Below are 19,016 nucleotides of genomic sequence, written 5' to 3'. Positions count from 1 at the left end.
CACAACTGCACTCATATAACGTCGCAAACGTACTAAACACAGTCCATGAGGCCGTTGTCCGTTATAAGACCGTATCGAGCCGTGTACTGTGCTGGCTGGATGGCTGGCAGGCCAGGCAGTTGGTTCGTGAGAAGGAATAACAACGACGACGACGATTGCTTCGTTTGGCTTGATTCGCGTTTTCTTCCTTTTTGCCTCCTCCCCTTATTGTCCTTTATTGATTTTTGTGTATTTGGCAAGACACGACGACACGATACGACAAAAGAAGGAAGGAAATCCAAAGGCAATGTGTAAACACACCACCAGTAGATACACTATATCCGTATACGGGAGGGAACGACTGGCTGGCTAACTGTCAAGTCAGTAGCTCTTTGCAATTAACAATGCGTTGAGATTTTTTGTTTTTCGATAGCGGAGTTCGTTTTAAAAACGCATGTCCTCCCTCATTTTGTTTTTTTTAATTCACTTTATTCACAAAATTCCAAAATTTAGTGGAAATTTCCTGTATCAGGTGTTTTGATCCATTATTTAAACAAACAATAGATATAAATCCCAATAAGCTTTTTATTTTTTTCAGAATGAAAATGATGTTCTGATTTTAATTATTCTTTTTTATTCCGATTCTTCTTTGGGACCACCGCCGTTTTATTTCATTTAGTTCAAAACCGTGGACGAGAAAAGGCGACAAAACACACGACACGACAACGATACATATATCTCGTGTGGATATATGTATGTAAGTTGAAAAAATACACAAATTGATGTGCTAGGTAAGTTGGAATCCGTTTTGTGAAACGACGACAAGACGCGCGCTCTACCTTTATATCCGACAGTCTGCAACCGAATAAAACGGAATAGACGCAAACGGCACTCTGTTAGTGAATCACTCGAAAAATTTACACTTCTCGCGCTCGTGTGTTTGTGTGCGAGTGTGTGTCTGTGTGCATGTATACCATTCACAAACGTCGTATTTCCCTGTCATGCCCAACCATCCATCCCCTCTCGTTCTCTAAAAAAAAACTTATCAACTGTAATCAACATCATTAGCCGGCAATGTATTTAAGGGGGCTGTTTGGAATAGAAGGGGCCTCAAGAAAAGTTGATAAGAGGACAATTGTATAAAATATTATACATGTAGATTAAAAATATAATTATAGGGTGTTTAATTTTCAATAAGATTTCGAAAAATTCACATGAGACGTCTTAAAACCCAAAAAATCTGAGTTTTTCATTTATTTTTTTTTTTCAAATAATGCAACAGATCAGCTGATTCATTGAACAACTGATGCAACATTGTTGAAGATTGATTGTCAAAAATACTTCAAGAAATTAACAAAAAATAATTAAACATAAACGTGCACACCTTATCTTTTACACTCAACATCATTTTTACACATACATCATTCAGAACATATTGCCGGAAAAGTATTACTTAAAAAAATAATAATTGCTTCTTTAAATTACAGCTGATTCATCAATCTTAAGAGACTTATACACGATGTACATATGTAAAATGTACATGTGTAGTTTCACACTAGTCCATTCATTGTGTAGCTTTATAAAAATGCAGTTTCCTTTTAGAATGAGCCTCATACTTAAAGAAAATCTTTTTTTTTATAAAAAAGGCCCCATCTTCGGCCCAAATCTATCCGCTATTCCGATATTTTTCTTAGCTAATATTACCATCATCATTCTCAAACAACCATCACCTACCAACACATATTCAACTGTGTGTGGTGTGTGTTCGGTATTTTTGTTGCCCTATTCAATATTTACTTGAGATACACATCACATTTTGTTGTTGGTGTCGTGTGAGAACCTCACGTCGCTATGTGTATGGGTGTGTGTGTGCGGTTATTTTATTTTTATTGTTTTTTTGTTTTTGCTGATAAACACACAGATACTGTACCCGAATCGTCATCTACGTGTACATACACAAACAGCTCTAAAGAAGAGAATGGAATGCGCATGACAAAGTACAGTTTTCGTGGACAGTGGGTTCGAAGTGGAAATAAAAAAAATATATATAAATAACTTACTATTCCCTCAATTTATTACCATAATTGAAAGATTCATTCCGATAATTGTTCTGGACAAATATCAAATAAAAATTACATTATAATGTAAACGTGGTGATAGATGACGTTTAGCCTACTAAATCCACTTCATTTCGTAAATCTAAACGTGATATAAGCAACATAGATTATACAATAAAATATATTTGACAATCTAAGTTATGTGTTTTATACATACAGTTTCGATATAAACGTTTAAATCAGGCCTAAATTACATATTAACAACTTTTTGATATAAATATGACTACCCAAATAGGTATTGTGTAAACAACATGTTAGCCAGCTAAAAAAAATATTTGAAGTCTTTTACAAACTTAAGGCCATTGTGAACATTAAACGGCTAAAAGGTGACACAAATTACTGGATATTTGTTTGAAACCCATAGCGGTTTTAATAAAAACTAAATTGTATTCTACTTTTGACATATATTGCCAAGTAAAATATGCATTTTTTGTAAATGATTTTTAATGTAAATTTAATCTACTTATGTACTACGTCCCTTAATTTTCCAAACAATTAATTAATTTAATTTATCTAGTGTAAACATATGACAATTTCTTTCGCATTCATTCACTGTAATTGATAACACAATATTTTGCCATATAATTTTCTGATAATTTCATTACCAAACAAAGAATAATAAAACAAATTAATTATTTTATAAATAAAATGTTATAAAGTTTTGAAAATATTTAAAATTTTCAACATATTTACCCACTGTGCCTAAACGAAATGGTGATTCTTCGTATGTGACGTCACATAATAGTACAACTAGGAAATATTTGGCTTGAACATTTGCTAAAAAAACAACAACAAAAAAAGCAGCAACAACAACATTACAGGTATAAAATCTATCGTAGCTACATATTACCACGAGCACGATTCAGTAATAAGGGATTCTTTTCAAATGAGTTCTTTGGCACAGACGACATTCGAGAGAGAGAGAGCGTGGCGCAAAGAACATGACATTTCCAATAGCACAAAATACAAATCCCAAAGGGGATAGAAGCCCCGTTGCGTTTAACTTTCACAAAAAACGGAATCAACCCTTGACAAAGTTGTGTTCATTTTTTTTTGTATGTTGAACTAAATTTAGGTAGGTTTTGTATTCTTTTACGGGGATGCAAATTCCCCCACTGCCAAACACCACCAGTTCAACCCCCTTTGGGTTACGCCACATAAAGTCCTGTTCTGGCAGATACATACCGGATTGCGCGCCGTCGAACAAGGTGTAATGTGTATCCATACATACGTTGGGAAAGAAATAAAAACAACAACAACACAAGCTGAGGATAAATGTACGAAAATATATGTATGTGTGTGTTTGTGTATTATACAAAAACAAGTTTTACTTACTTGTACCCACCCCCCTCGTGTCTTATACATGTCTCGTGCTCCGCTCATTTCATTATGTTGAAAGTAGACGTAGCTGTGTGTAGGCCTGTTTCGAGGAGTGTTAATTTGGACAAGACGCGTCATAATCACACATACACACACCAATACTCTTATTATAGCAACAAAAACAACAACAACAAAACGAAAACAGAACCAAGAAAAAACCCATAATCGATAGAAATACAAAAATGTAAACATACCACATTGTTCTTCTCATTGTTGGTATGCCTTGTGCCTTGACGCATGTGTATGTGCAGCTGTGTGTTTGTGTGTGCATGCGAGATCACACAAAACAGTAAAAAGTAAGGTTTTTTGACAGGGCGGGGAGGTTCCAAAAGAGAAATGCAAGAGAGTGAGCGATAATATAAAAGTGCATGAACGTTTTAATAGAAGTAATAAATTTCGTATTGTTGTGTTTTCTTGTTGTTGTTATTGTCGGGAGAACAATAATATAAAAGATACGTTGTATACACAAATTGAATACAACACGTTCATACATGCATACACAAGGAAAATATCTGAAAATGCTGTAATATTGAGTATTGCCGTGGTGATAATTTTCGACCAAAAATTTTAGGCGGGGAAAATGGGTCGGTTGTTGGTCTTATTTTACGAATTAGAAGAAATGGTCGAAAAGGGGGGAAATGTATTTTGACATTTCCGAAACAGCTTGTCTTAGTGAATGCTGTTGCTATCGAAATAAAAAATTGTTTAATGGAAAAGGAAAATATCTGAAAATGCTGTAATATTAAATATTGCCGTGGTGATCATTTTCGACCAAAAACTTAAGGGGGGAAAATTTGGTCTTTTTTTACGAATTATAAGAAATGGGCGAAAAGAGGGGAAAATATATATTCCCATTTAAGAAACAGCTGGTCTTAGTGAATACGGTTGCTCTCTAAATAACAATTTTTTTGGAATATTCAAAGCAAATGACAATTTAATTAAATATACCTAAGAATACGTTTACATGAAGACCAAAAATAAATTACTTATCAGGTTTTTGGTCGATTTTTCTTTTTGTTTATCTTAATTTTTTTTTTTTTTTGTATCAAATCATGCGGCCACCCTGCCTGTTGTATACATCATGTACGTGGTGGTGGATAGATGTGAAATAAACATGAAACAAAAATAACAAAAAGTAAACAAAAACAAGAAAGAAAAAAAACGTATTAAAAATATTTCCCACCAACACATCGACACTTTGGCTCACCAACACACTACCATCCATCTTCGTATCTGTGTAGTTTACGCTGACTGGCCAACTGAATGATACGACGACGACGTCGTATATTTTAATGTGATGAATAGTGTAGAGAAGAATTTGCAAAAACAAAAAAGACGAATAATAAATAAAAACACAGCAAACAAAACAAACCGCCGCAGCTACTGCTGCTAAAATCACATAAAATTCATGGCAGAGCAGGCGGGGAGAGCAGCTGGGTACCGACCTGAACTGGAATGTGGTTCGTTATGTTCGGCGAGTTTGCTGTTGTTATTGTTGTACTCAACGGATCTCGCTCTCTTGGTTGATGTGTGATGCAAAAAATTCCTATTCGTGAATCTTGTTCTTGCTCTTGTTTTGTCGTGTTCACACAGAGTGAGTGTATGTTTGTGGTTGTTGCTGTTTGAATTGGTTGACGGGGCTAGTGTGACGGGGTTGTGGGGAAGATGTTTAAACTATTTTTGGTTTATTGCCAAGTGATGTTTCTCTACTTGTTTTTTGAACACAACCGCACACTCTCACACACACACATTTATGCATCCAACTAATTTCATACAATAAAAAATATTCTTGAATTTCTAGTAGTATAAAAATGTCTGTCTGTCCGTCTGTCTTGTTTTTTTTTCGTAATATGCCTGCCATCAATTGTTCTGTGTTGATGCAGAAAAAAGCCCACAGATATCTACGTAGTTGGTATACAACATGCCAATAATTACGTGAACCACCGCCATGTACCCCCCAAATCAAAATTGCTCATGGCGATGGCGTTTAGATTGCCTGCCTTTCTCTTCATAAAAATGTTCTGTAGAGAGTAATACCTGATATGAGCTACACTGATTTCATTCATAATTTTTAATGGTCCTAAATAATTTATATGAATTTTGAACCCATATAAGACTGGGATCGGGTTCCAAAAAAATAAAACTCCCTATATACTGAAAGCTATATTATGTGTTTTAGGCAAAAAAACGTCATTTGTTTGAATGATAATTGAGATAATTAAAAATTTAATTGGTTGGTTTAATGAAAACAACTGTTATTTAAATACAGTTCACATTGACGTAGGTTTACATTTAATCTCTTTATCATTTTATATATTTGATTAGTATGATAAGAGCGCGTTTAGACTACTAAATCCGCTCGATCACAAACGTCAATTCCATAGCGCATGGGTCACGTTAATCCAGTTGACAGACCCAGTGGATTATATTTGACGTATACGCAAAGGAATTGACATCGATCGAGATCGAGTGGATTTCGTATATGTAAACGTAGTCTAAAACGGCATGTACATTATAACTTTTTACCGGGTTAACCTACTTTTTGAGAATTTGACATATATACATATATACAAATTTTCTTCTATTGATAATATATTAAAGTAATATAAATAAAGCAAATTTTCTCTCTTTTATTTGCTATAAAAGAAATTTTGTAAATAAACATTTCAAAACCAATAAAACTAATCTTAATTTCATACCGCTTTTTAATGCGTACTATTCTTTAAAATTCCATTACAACAAAAATATTCAATGTTCTAATGGAAACGACCGATTTACAAAAACTGGTTTCATGCATGAAGTCAGCTGTGAATAAACCAAGCAATAACAAATCTCCCAGTCTCTGTTACTCTCATTCTTTCCCACTGAATATTAAAAAAAAAAAAAACAAAACATGTGATGTTATGTTCTCATAGATCATTATCTATTTATTCTAACTGTTCTCGATGTTTATAGAGAAACATACACACACACAAACCCCCGCTTAATTATTTTGCAGTGTTTTCCAAAAACAGATGTGTTTAGATTTTTCATAAACAAAATACAGCTATTGAAACATGTTGAGTTTTGAAGATGACAAGAACAACAACAGCAACAATGAAAAGCAAAAACTATGAACGACCCAATGGTGGTGCTGGCAAGTGATGGTGGTGTTGTAGACCTTGAATACGTAACGGCTATTTAAAAAATGATCCTACTTCTGTGTCTCATGCCATGTATAAACCTGTTTTAAAATGTACACACACACACACGGACGCTCAATTATACGCCATCTCAATCAGGTTTTGCTGTTTGTCTTGTTTATTTGCCGAATTGTTTAACAGGAGTAGTTTAATCAAATCCAAACACGTTCACATACGACGAAGCAAAGAACCTGCTGTCAACAGTTTCGTTGATATTTCTCAGACGACGAGTTGTCATGTTGGTTAATGATCATCAGCTGGCGGGTTGTGAATATGGCAGCTTTCCCTCTCTCTCTCTCATGCTTCTCACATAAGAAATGTTTATTTTTTGCACAGACACACACACATGAACACTGCTAGCCGCTAAATGAATGTTGTTCTGTGACGTCAGTTTGAGAAAAATGAAATGATAAAACAGAATTTAGATAAGAAAAATAACAAGAAATTAATATAAGAATAAAATATAAATAAAATGCAATGAAATAATACAGTGTTGGCCACAATGTTTTTAACAATATTATTCCTTAGTTAAGCATGCTTTTTTATGCTCAATTTAATGAACTGCAAGGAGAGAGAGTAAAAGCTCTCTTTTAACACGAGTTGCAGTAAAATTTGCTGAGTAAATGAATCTATGAACACGAATTTACATGTTCTTTTAACACGATTTCATGTAGTATTCGGTTTATGAACTTAAATGCAACAAGACGGACAGTAAAATTGATTGATTTTGTTAACATGTAAGAATTAAAATACATATTTTATTTAATATTAAATCAATATGATTATTATTTTGCAGTCCCTCATAACAATGTCAGCCACTTCTTCGAGGATAAAATCAAAACGCAAATCCATAAATTTAGAAACAAAAATTAAAATTTTAGATTTACTTGCCAGTGGAAAACGCCCCACAGAAGTGGCAAAATTATTCGATCTCCACGAGGCCACAGTACGAACAATTAAGAAAAAGGAAACGACCATTAGAAAAACCGTGTCTTTTGGAACGATACAAAGTGCTAAATCCTCTTTACGTACACGCGATCTGGCTAAACAGAAAATGGAAAAAATATTGGTAATGTGTATTAAAAAGAAATTGCAACAGGGAGAATCGATAAAGACACCTGCTATCAAACAGACGGCTGTAAATATCTACAGACGTTTGAAAGAAGCTGAACCAAATAGCTCGAGAAAATCTAAACAACCGGCATTTGTTGCCAGTTGTGGTTGGTTGGCAAAGTTTCGTCAACGATATAATCTCAAATTTCGAACAGGCGCGGAGTCTGGCAATAATGATTATGAAAATGATCCCTTTATAAATGTTCGTATTTTGAAAGAGGGTTTGGATCTTGCAGAGAAATTATCCAAACATTTTGTTCAACACGATCCTGTGCCGGAACGCGCCCTAAAATTCGAAAATGATTTGAATTTCCTAATGGCATCTTATGCAGAACTCTATAGGGATTTAACCAAACATCAATCGCTATTGAGAGATCAAACTTTGGAAGAAGTCGACTTGGAAAGTGATGAACAACAAAATTTAATATGTGTGGAGTAATTATTTTGAAATTTAAGAGATAACTAAGTTACAAGACTGAAGAAATAAAATTTTGAAATTACTAATGGCATGCTATGCAGAGCTTTATAGGAATTTAAACGCCAATTACAGTCGAGAGATCGAAATTCCAGTTAAAAAATAAAATTTGTATAAAAGTTAAACCCTATCTCACTATCTGCTTAGGACCTTAGCATAGCTATAGGGTAATAGTATAGACTCTGGAATATCTAATATTGTTGTTATGAAGAGATAGCAACTCTCACAGAAAAAAATGTTATATAGGTTCTTCTACCCCACCAGTGCTAGAATGTTTGTTCAAAATAAGCCTTTTATTTGAATATAAAAAATCCTTCCTACGTCCCAGTAATTGAGTTATATAATTTTTTAACTTTTAAGATTTGAATTTTCCCAAGGCCTGCTTTATAAAATGTAGAATCTTTTTTTTAATCTCGATTTTTCAACGCCTCTTTCGATACATACTAGAATCATGCAAAATGTAAATATGTATGTATCTACAAACAATAATGAAACAGGTATCCTTTATTTGAAAAAAGGGGTCAGGTTCGCAAAAGCAAATTTCATTTTTGCATGCACATGCAATTTTTCTTTGCTTTTTTCCGTTTTTTTTTTCTCTATATAGTAAAGTACTCTCTAGAAATATATACAACATGCCCCTCCATGTACTATGTGAGGGATTTTCTTTTTTTGAAATTATTAACGCATAGGTCTATACTAGATTTTCTTTTTCCTCATATGTATGTATGTAGTAGCAATACAATGTACAGTATTTACTTGGCAACTTCCAAAGAGAGGAGGAGTAGGAGGACTGGATTCTAGAAATTGCGCCAAAAATCCTGGGAAAGGGTTAGCAGAGTAGTACATTTTTCATTTTCGTATACCAACACTTCTGCAAATATCCAAATACACAGCAGTCATACGCATGCATGCTGTTTAATATATAAACATGAAGCTTTTTGTTTTTTTTTTTATTTGGACGTTACAAGTTCAACCACCTCAATACTATTTGGTTCGCTTGTTTGTTGGTTGCTTTAGTTTTAGCAGAATTGTCCAATTAGGACACCACAGCAGTTCACAGGCCTGCTGGCTGTCTGCAATCTCTGTTATGTTCCATTCTCAATGTTGTTGTTCTTCTTGGGGAGCCGAGTACCAATGTGTGTGTATACACTTGCTCCACTTTATTGCTGTTCTGTAATCCCACCAACAACAAAACTATCGAGCAATCGGTGAGGAGTGGTTGCCACCACTTAACCTTAAAAGAGAGCTTTGCTCTCCAAATGAAAGAAATTGTCCAATGCGCTTGGGTGTGTGTGTGTGATAGTGCCTTTGTATATAGGAACAAAATTGAAAGCAGGAATTGAAAATCCTGCGCATGCCAGTTATATGATTGTGTATACACATTTGTTGCTGGGTTAAATATTGATTCACAGGGGTCAGAGCAAGCAATAAACAGAACTTCATTGGCCATGGTCTGAAATCAGAAGCAGAAGATGTTTAACATTGTTATTTTAACAGTGGTAATAATTTAACAGTGTGATGAAATAATTCATAGGTTAGGGATGGCGATATCAAGTTTATTGAGCAATGCTCCTCAGCTTTCTTAATAATTAATATTGTCCATATATACCATTAGGTTCGAAATGTAATCCCTTTTTTAATTCTCTTGTATTTTTTATAAAAATTAATAACGCATTGTATCGTGTTTTGTATGCAGTAAAAATTTATTTTTTTTATTTTATATATAACATATTTTTGTTTGTATAATAAATACAGTCAATCGTTTATTTTATAATTGATTACAAGAATTTGTTTTTCCCTTTCTTTTTTAATTTGTTTTTATGTTAACATCAACATATAATTTGGATTTTTATGGATCCAAGGACACTTTCTAAATCAATTCATTTCGAATAAATAATTTTGAATTATAATATTTTCAATATATAATATAGCAAATTTGATTGCTAAGCAACAATAGTAATAAAGTTAAATTGGTATCCTTTTTTCCTTCAAGAAGAATAAAATAATGAGATTAAATTTTTTCATTATATAAATGCCAATTTTTGGAGACCAATTCGTTTCAAATAAATTATTAAAAAAATAAAAAAAATACACAAATAATACAACAATAACTATAAAAATAAAAACTCTTTAATATCATTACTCCCTCAATAATTGATTCGTTGCATCTCCTTTTTCTCTTTGAGCTATATTTTATGACTGCGGCTTTGTCATAAACGACAACAAATCAGCTTGATCCGGTTTATCACGTGTCGCATGATAGGCTTCACGTTCCTTATCGGGAAATTTGGTGGGTAAATTCGGTGAATGTAAATTCACCTTGGCCTCAAAACGCATACCGGCCACCTCAACTTCATAGTGACCCGATAGAACATAATCATTGGTAACTGGCAGCTCATTGCCCTGCTCATCCACATTACGTACAAAACCCAAACAAACCTGTTTCTTAAATGTATAACCATAGCCGGTGGTTGTGGTCATACCACAATATTTACCATCCCTGTAGATCGGTTCGTTGCCCCAACACCAAACATCCACTTCATGATCGTGATCATTGAGCAGCAACTGGACATACATACGTTTGACGCCCTCTTCACGTTGCTTCTCCAAGGCGGCACGGCCAATGAAATCAATGGGTTTCTAAGGGGAATTCGGAAATATAATTTTCAAATAAATTCAATTCCCCTGTTTAAATAATCCTACTTACATTAAATTTAACACGCCAACTGCGACCACACTCCAACGGTGTGGTATTGGTATCCAAATCCTGACCCCAAAAGGCATAGAATTTTTCAATACGCAATGCCCGGGTAGCATAATAGCCAGCATGTTGGATATTATACTTCTGGCCAGCCTGATAAATACGTTCATAAACATGCAAGGCATATTCATTTGGTATATACAGAACATAACCCAATTCGCCGGTATGGGTCAAATTCAGAGCCCTTATACCGTTGGCCAATCCAACATCCAATTCTTTGTATGTGAAAAATGGAAAATTACTGGGTGTTAAATCGGTGTCGGTCAGTTCGGAAAGCAATACACGTGTATATGGACCCAAAATACAAATGGCCGTATACATGGAAGTGACATCAGCAACATTGACGCCGGAACGTAAATGATTTGGCATTTTTTTGCGTATCCAACTCATGGATCGGGTTTGTTGTATGGTTGGGGCGATCATTATGTAGCTACAAGAAATATACATTAATCCTTATTACAAAAAATGTAACCAAAACTCACTGTTTCTCCGAGAGCCGTGCCAATGAGCAATCATTTTCATAACCTCCCTTTTCATTTTGCATTCCTGTATGGATAATTGAGCCCACGGGTACATCAACATCATTGGAGCATAAGTACTGCAGCAAATCCACTACTTCTGTGCCCTTGGACCATAAATCGTATTTTGTAAATGAGCTATAATCAGCCAAACCGATACGTTCACGACAGGCATTATATTCGGAAGCCACCAAATCAAACCAATGGGGTTTGCCAAAGGTTTTGGTCTCAGCAATACGGAAACGTGGTATACCAAATTCATCTGAAACAGAAAAAATCAGATTTTAGAATATCTCCTCTAGTTTCATATGACCCACCACCTTACCCTTCTTATCATTCTGATCGAAATAATTTGGCCTTTCATAGCCCATTGTTTGACCAAATACGGCGCCGGCCTCCTTCAGCGAAGGGTATATGGGAGACATACGCAAATTACGTCCGGTCTTGAACTCATCAAACGGATAATTAATTTGATAGTGTTTGCCGGGCACTTCCTTAACACGATCGGTAAGGAATTTACGATTATTGTGCAAACCAAGGAAGCGACTGATATCCAATATGTGTATATCAAGTTCGGTGGAGCCTTTAACAATTAAATCCGCCAAGGCGCGGCCAATACCACCAGCTGCGGACACCCCTATTGTTTTCATGCCAGCTGAAACATAGTAATTTTGTATTTCCGGAGCTTCACCCATTATCCATTTGCAGTCGGGTGAGAAGGCTTGTAAGGCATTTGTAAGACGATCTAGTCGGGCCGATCTCAATGCAGGTACTCTTTTGAGCAATTCATCCAAGAGATCATGGAAATGATCCCAATCGGGTGGGAGTACACGTTCCTTTTGCGACAGAGGTATGAAACCATCTTCAAAAGCCACCTTGGCTTCACGTTCAAAACCACCTACAACAACAACAAACATTTATTATCAATTTTTTAAAAAATGTATTACGAAGTTACTTACCCGCCAATATGCAACCATCTTTCTCTCGGAAATAGATGCCGCCATCAAAGTCCCGCACAAAAGGTGTCTGCGGATTCAAGCCCTCCACCGGTTTTGTATGAAGATAATGATGTTCCACAGCTTTCAGGGGAACCTTGACCGGAGGCTTGGACAATGTACCCACTTCCCTTGCCCAAAACCCAGTGCAATTGACAAAAAATTCACATTTCACATCTCCCGCCGTTGTGTCCACCTGTGTCACCTTGCCTCGCTCTGCACGTATCTTCTTCACCGCACAATGTTCCACCACACGCACATCCATACGCTTGGCCTCTTCGATAAGTGTTTGACACACTAAATGCGGATCACAAACACCATCATTTGGTATCCATAGACCGCCGAGTAAATCATTCACTTCAATTATCGGACATTTCTCTTTACATTGTTCAGGACTTAAAATCTCACAAGGTATATCCCAGGCCACACCACAGGATTTCATGCGATTAAAAGAAATCATACGATCGAAGGTGCGTCCCAAATTTAAACTCCCCACTTGTTTCCAGCCGGTCGGTAATCCTTTATTTGTAAAATCCTTGATTAGTTGTACCGAATATTCGGCCAGTTTCAATTCGGTGTAGCTGGGTTCGAAACGTCCCGCCAAACCGCTGGCACACCAAGGACTATCTCCTGCCACCGTATCCTGCTCCAACACCAATGTCTGTTTACCCCATCCCAGCAGGGCCAAATGATAGGCAACCGATGCTCCAACTATACCACCGCCACACACCACAACTCTTGCCTCCTGGGGAAGATCACATGCCGCTTTTTGGTCAGGATTTTGTGGTATAAATTTACGTTTGCGGAAGACATTTGGTTGCTCGTTTCCCGGTGTCGTACCGCCAGCATCTTGCAAATATCGACTGGCAAAAAGGTTTCGCACCCGAAGACTGCAGCTGACATTTAAATTTGTTTGTAACAGACTGGCACTCAATTTTCCACCATATTTATACATTGTTCTTCCTTCTGCTTCTGACGATGATATAATTGTCTCTATATATGTTCGATCATAATTTGTTGTGCAGCCACGGAGAAGCCAAACAAAAGATGCAGAAATGCAAATACGCGTATATAAATAAAATATATATAAACGGTGGACAAAAACAAATGTGATTTTTGTCAATTAACTTGTCCGAATCTCTCGACTGATACGCGTATGTTTGATACTGCTTCGAGCTGTCACAACTGTGAAGCCGTGTACACCCATATGTTTTAAATGACAGCAAGATTCAAATGGGGGTAAATAACAGCTGTTTGTTTTAGGGGTCTGTAAATCGAAAAGTAAACAGTCTCTGTATTTGGTAAAATCATTAAAAATATTGTTATGAAAAAACATTAATTTTTCTTTAAAAGTAAATATAACTAAAGTAGAAGATCGTTTAGATCATATTAGAAATAAAAGTTATTGCATATTATTTTTAATTGTCTAATTAATTAAATATATTTTTGTGATCAAAAAATTTTTAAAATTTTATTAGAAATTTGGATTAAGACATTAAATTTATTATTAATGCATTTTTTATACAGTGTCAATTTTAATAATCGAAAGAGAAACAAAATATACTTTAGAATCATTCAAACGATCGCTATCTTTACAGGCAAAACTCAAATATATATATATATATATATATATATATATATATATATTCATTATTTTTATTGTCTTATAATTGTTAATTTCATTTTCTTCTACTTTTTATTGAATTTAATTTACAAGCTACTAAACATATATCACTTAATGTGAGCCAGGCATGCCCACTCTAGTCTGATTACCAGCTGATGAGAGAGAGACTAGTTCACTTGCTCACGTGCAGTGAATCGTTAAATTGAACCGAAGACGTTAGTGATCTGAAAAGAACTTGCCGGAAAACGAACGAATCCAACTCCAAATGACGGCCACAAAACAATTGACATTAAGCCTGTTTAGGCACAGTAAAGGTCTTTGGAATGGAAATAGAAATTCTATTTTCTTAACCATTAGTGCGTCAAATAAAAATTGGCGCAATTTCTGTTCCAATGCAAAACAACAGTTGAAGGGTAAGCCAATGGTTTCGTAATGTCCCCCATTAGACAGTCCATTAAAAGGACAATAGTTGTAATTGTTCATTTATAGCAAATGAAACTAGTTTATTGGAATTCAAGGGTGAATGGTCGCCAGCGAATCGGGAGAAATTCATACGTGACATGAGAGTTATGGTCGATTTTATTACCGAAGATGAAGAGGCAAAGCTGCTGGAAGAAATTGAACCATATATGAAACGTTTACGTTATGAATATGATCATTGGGATGATGTGAGTTAGCATGGAAGTATAAATGTTTTAATTTAATAAATATTTATTATTTTTTATTTATTTTTCTAGGCTATTCATGGCTTCCGCGAAACCGAACGTAAACATTGGTATCCCCACAATCGCCAAGTATTGGAGAGAGTTCGTGCGACAGGTTTCCAGGAAGAAATTATGCCATATGTCCACATACTGGATTTAGCTGCAGAGGGTGTCATTAAACCCCATATTGATAGCACAAGGGTATGGTATTAACATTTTTTTAAATAGAATATAGTTACAAGTTTTTATATCCTTTAAAGGGCCAACTCTCAGAAAAATTTCAAATTAAAAACAAATTTATGTTGTTGAAATCAGGAAACAAAAGGAAGAATGCCCCAAAAAATATGTTGTAATCAGGAAACCAAAAGGCTACCCCAAAAAAAAATATGTTGTAATCAGGAAACCAAAAGGCTACCAATTATAAAAATTTCAGATTTTTCCCAAAAGGAATTTTTTTCCAACAATGTCGTAGTAAATGATTTCGACTGTTTTTTTTTATTTTATAATAATTTTATAATTTAATCTATTTACAGTACTGTGGCCATACAATTGCTGGCATTAGCCTACTTTCCGATTCGGTAATGCGTCTCGTCTATGCCATAAATAAAACTGAATCGGGTACATCGGAAGATTATCGCAGTCAACCAAAGGCCATATTAGAAAATAATTATTATGTTGATATTTTATTACCACGTCGTTCCCTATACATTATGAGGTAAGTCAAATGTTTGAAAATTTGCATTTGTAATTTAAAAAATGTGTTTATTTTCTATTTTTAAAGTAACTATGCCCGCTATGATTTCACCCATGAAATATTAGCTAATAAGGAATCCAGCTTTATGGGACAACCAGTTACAAAGGATAGACGTATTTCGATTATTTGCAGAAATGAACCTTAACACAAGGTTGATTGAAATGAAAACAAATAAAGATATGAGACTTTAAAATCTTTATGATAATTTTGTAGATTTTAGGAAATTGTTTCTTAGTTTAAAAAAAAAGTTGAATTTTATGTTGTTGTAATTAAAAAAGAAATGTAATTTAAAAAGAAAATATTTTTTAATAATATTTTACTATTATACAATTTAAGACCATATTTTTTACACAGGATAGTAAGTGAAAATGCAAGGTCCATTCTTAAATATTAAATATTATGTTTACGACAATTTAATTTAATTAACTAGGCAAATCCCTTCCCTTAAAATAAAATCCCTTTTTGGTTTTTTGAGCAAATCTCTCCCCTGATAATAAAACCCATTTTAATTTTTTTAAATTCTTTTTTTATTTATTTCGACATTTTCAGTTGTTTTTGAAATACATATTCATTGTTGTTTTTTTTTTTTTGTACAATTCTAAAATATTTACTAATTTGTTTTAAGTTCATGTTCTAATATTTGTTGTTCTTTTTTTATTATACTTAACAATTTTATTTTATTTTTCTTCAATATTTGGTTATATAGGTTAATTTTTTTGGTTTGTAATTTCTTGTGTTTTTGTTGTTGTTGCCTAATTAAACAATTTTCTTACAATTGTTACTAAACTAAAAAAAAAAAATATTAAATTAATTATCCGTAATACAACATTTTGTTTTGCGCTAATTTAGTAAAATGTTTAATATGTTTTTTTAATTGGTGAATTATTTTCTTTTTTAATTTTGGAGTTTTTATTTTTCAAGTTGTTTTATTTGTTTTTTTTTTATCCTATTAAATAATCAACAAGACTAAGCAATGAATATGTTTGAAGAAGGAGAGAAAGGAAAGGTTGGTGGATACATATGAAAAGTGTTGAAATGTTGTTTTTTGTTATTTTCAAATTTCAATTTAATACTAAGAGTCCTTATTTTTGATTAACAATAACTAAGGTTTGAGGGGGGTTTTTTTTTGTAGAAATATACCACCCTTTTTTCCAATTATATTCCACTGATTTCAAATTATGAAGAAAATTCTGCAACAAAATTTCTAAAAATTCAGAGAGATTTTTGTTTTTTATTTTTTACTACATATGTACCAGTATTATTGTAGAGTAGTATGTTATCGAAAGAAGTTTTGAATCCTAATGAGCATTTCTATGATAGTTTTTTTCTTTCTTTCAAAATTGTGTTGATAAGGAAAAGAAGGCACAGAAGAAATTTTTCCTATTATATACAAGTATTTATCATTTATATGTTATGTTATGACATGGCCCTAATTAGAGATGAAAGTTGTAGTAATTTTTTTTAAGAACAAACACAAAACAAACCCGACTACTATTTGAGGTTATGTGTGTTTTTTAATTCTCTTTTTTTTTCTTTGATAGTTATTTATAGAAAGGAATTGACTTTTTGTTGTTGTTGTAATAGTTAAGACTTGTAGATAAGGAGTTTTAAGTTCACAATTCGTTGATGTTTTTTTTTATTTTTGTTTGTTTCATTTTGTTATTTTGGCTTAAAAAGAGTTTGTTATTCAACATTCCGGCAACGGCTATACAATTTTTGTTGTTGTTATTTTTTGTTTTATTTAAAGAAATTTTCTTTTTGAGACAGAAAATGTTCTTTAATTAATTTTTTGTTATAGATCACAGACAAAGCACCTGCTTTACTTGAATTAAGACATACATAAGTAGTTTTGTTTTATGTTTTTTAAATATTTGTTTTTGGTGAGAATGTATGTTAGGTAGCTTGGTTATGAATGTATGAGGATCCAGGTAAAGTTTTTTTTTATTATTTAATTTTAATCAGTAATTCTAGCTTAATATTATTATTTTAATAGTTCTTTTCTTTATACCATTATTTGGGGTGGCGATTTTTATAAACACTTTTTGGTTTGGTTTTTATTATTATTTTTCTTTTTTTGGTAATAATTTTCAACTGAATCATGCATTATGTTTTAATTTAGATATTTATTCTAAAGGAAATTTTCCAGGAAATTTAATTATTTACAATTCCAAATTTGAGGTTATGTCACAAAATTTTGTTTTGTTTTTATATTTCCAGAAAATTCCTTGCAAAAAATACTATAAATGCTGTTTTTTGTTGTAGTGTTCTTTGTCTCATTTTAACAATTTTAATTTTTGTTTCTACAGTCAATATTAATAGTAATATTAATTTATTTTTATATATATGTCGGTATATAAATCCGTTAAATAACAATTATTTTTATAGTTACATACGTTTTTTTCAACTCTATGCACAATTGCTTTATGATGATGTTTGTGTTAAAATGAACAAATTTTTACATTATAAATATAATAATTAATTTTTTAATAGAAAATATCAAGGAGTGCTAAATTTTTAGTTATCTATATATCTACCAACCAATCGGTGAATGGCTTCAAACTTTTATTATAACAAATTAATTACATTTACAAATTCCTCAACATTAGATTTTACTGGACATGTTATAGATTTCCTAGAAGATTTTGCCTTTATATTAAAGGCCTTTGATTCACAATTTATTTGGTGTCCAAACCCTTTATATAAAGTTTTTAATATATTTTAAATGTCGTAGATATTAAAAATCATAATTTCAGCTAATTTGTCTATGATATTTCCTTTTAAATAACGTTTTATTATAATAAGAATAATTATATTCTATATGTCATCACTTCACATTGAGTAATAAGAAGAAGAGAAACTACAGGGACATTGCTTTAATAGAAGAGAGAGAGAGAGAAGGGAACAAAATATTGCAAAATATTTGATAATAAAGCAATTAATGATTTTTATAAGAATTTTTATAATTTTTTGTCTGAAATAATATATCAGTTTGTAATAATGTTCTAAATAACAACAATTTCAATCACTGTGTGTTATCACTGCACATCACTGCACTGAACAAGAAGAAGACACTGATCTTTGTTGGCATATAGAAATGGGAACATAATATTGTGATTATTTAATAATTTAGTAATTAATACATATTTTTTTATTATGCCCATATGTAATATTGTTATAAATTAATATTAATCATAACTAATTAGCTTCGAGGCTGCTAGCAATTAATTCGCACGACATAAGGAGAAGAAACAGTTGTTTTATTGGTGTGCTATCATTTTCCACTGAATGAGAAGAAGAAGGCGCGTTGATCTTCTTTATTGACTAACAGAGATGGGACTTTAATATTGTGAATGTTTAATTAACATTAATAAAATTAATTTATAATATCTCTGCATTTAATATTGTTATAAATGA

At 33.0% G+C, this 19,016-nt stretch overlaps 2 protein-coding genes across 2 annotated transcripts; one reads left to right on the top strand and one right to left on the bottom strand.

Annotated features, from left to right (window-relative positions):
- Positions 1-10,439: 10,439 nt before the first annotated feature.
- LOC133338907 (pyruvate dehydrogenase phosphatase regulatory subunit, mitochondrial) lies at positions 10,440-13,475 on the bottom strand. The gene is made up of 5 exons (XM_061547037.1): positions 12,485-13,475; positions 11,851-12,423; positions 11,490-11,787; positions 10,954-11,437; positions 10,440-10,886 (listed from the first exon to the last, which is right to left on the bottom strand). The coding sequence occupies exons 1-5, from the start codon at positions 13,473-13,475 to the stop codon at positions 10,440-10,442; spliced, it is 2,793 nt and encodes a 930-aa protein (XP_061403021.1).
- Positions 13,476-14,409: 934 nt separating this feature from the next.
- Positions 14,410-15,747, top strand: LOC133338906 (alpha-ketoglutarate-dependent dioxygenase alkB homolog 7, mitochondrial). The gene is made up of 5 exons (XM_061547036.1): positions 14,410-14,557; positions 14,634-14,812; positions 14,882-15,049; positions 15,382-15,563; positions 15,630-15,747. The coding sequence occupies exons 1-5, from the start codon at positions 14,410-14,412 to the stop codon at positions 15,745-15,747; spliced, it is 795 nt and encodes a 264-aa protein (XP_061403020.1).
- Positions 15,748-19,016: the final 3,269 nt, after the last annotated feature.

Source organism: Musca vetustissima, unplaced genomic scaffold, assembly GCF_032173495.1.
Source record: "Musca vetustissima isolate MV318-11 ecotype Yass unplaced genomic scaffold, APGP_CSIRO_Mvet_v1 utg704, whole genome shotgun sequence".
NCBI classification, from domain to species: Eukaryota; Metazoa; Arthropoda; class Insecta; order Diptera; family Muscidae; genus Musca; species Musca vetustissima.
The sequence above is the reverse complement of the archived record's forward strand: the minus strand, read 5'-3'. Positions and strand labels throughout refer to the sequence as shown.

Excerpts from the sequence above, each read along its gene's own strand:
- LOC133338907 (XM_061547037.1), bottom strand. The coding sequence starts at position 13,475 with ATGTATAAATATGGTGGAAAATTGAGTGCCAGTCTGTTACAAACAAAT. Across the intron at positions 11,788-11,850 it reads CGATCAGAATGATAAGAAGG|ATGAATTTGGTATACCACGT; the intron begins GTAAGGTGGTGG and ends TTTCTGTTTCAG. Across the intron at positions 11,438-11,489 it reads GCACGGCTCTCGGAGAAACA|CTACATAATGATCGCCCCAA; the intron begins GTGAGTTTTGGT and ends TATTTCTTGTAG.
- LOC133338906 (XM_061547036.1), top strand. The coding sequence starts at position 14,410 with ATGACGGCCACAAAACAATTGACATTAAGCCTGTTTAGGCACAGTAAA. Across the intron at positions 14,558-14,633 it reads TGCAAAACAACAGTTGAAGG|CAAATGAAACTAGTTTATTG; the intron begins GTAAGCCAATGG and ends GTTCATTTATAG. Across the intron at positions 15,564-15,629 it reads CGTTCCCTATACATTATGAG|TAACTATGCCCGCTATGATT; the intron begins GTAAGTCAAATG and ends CTATTTTTAAAG.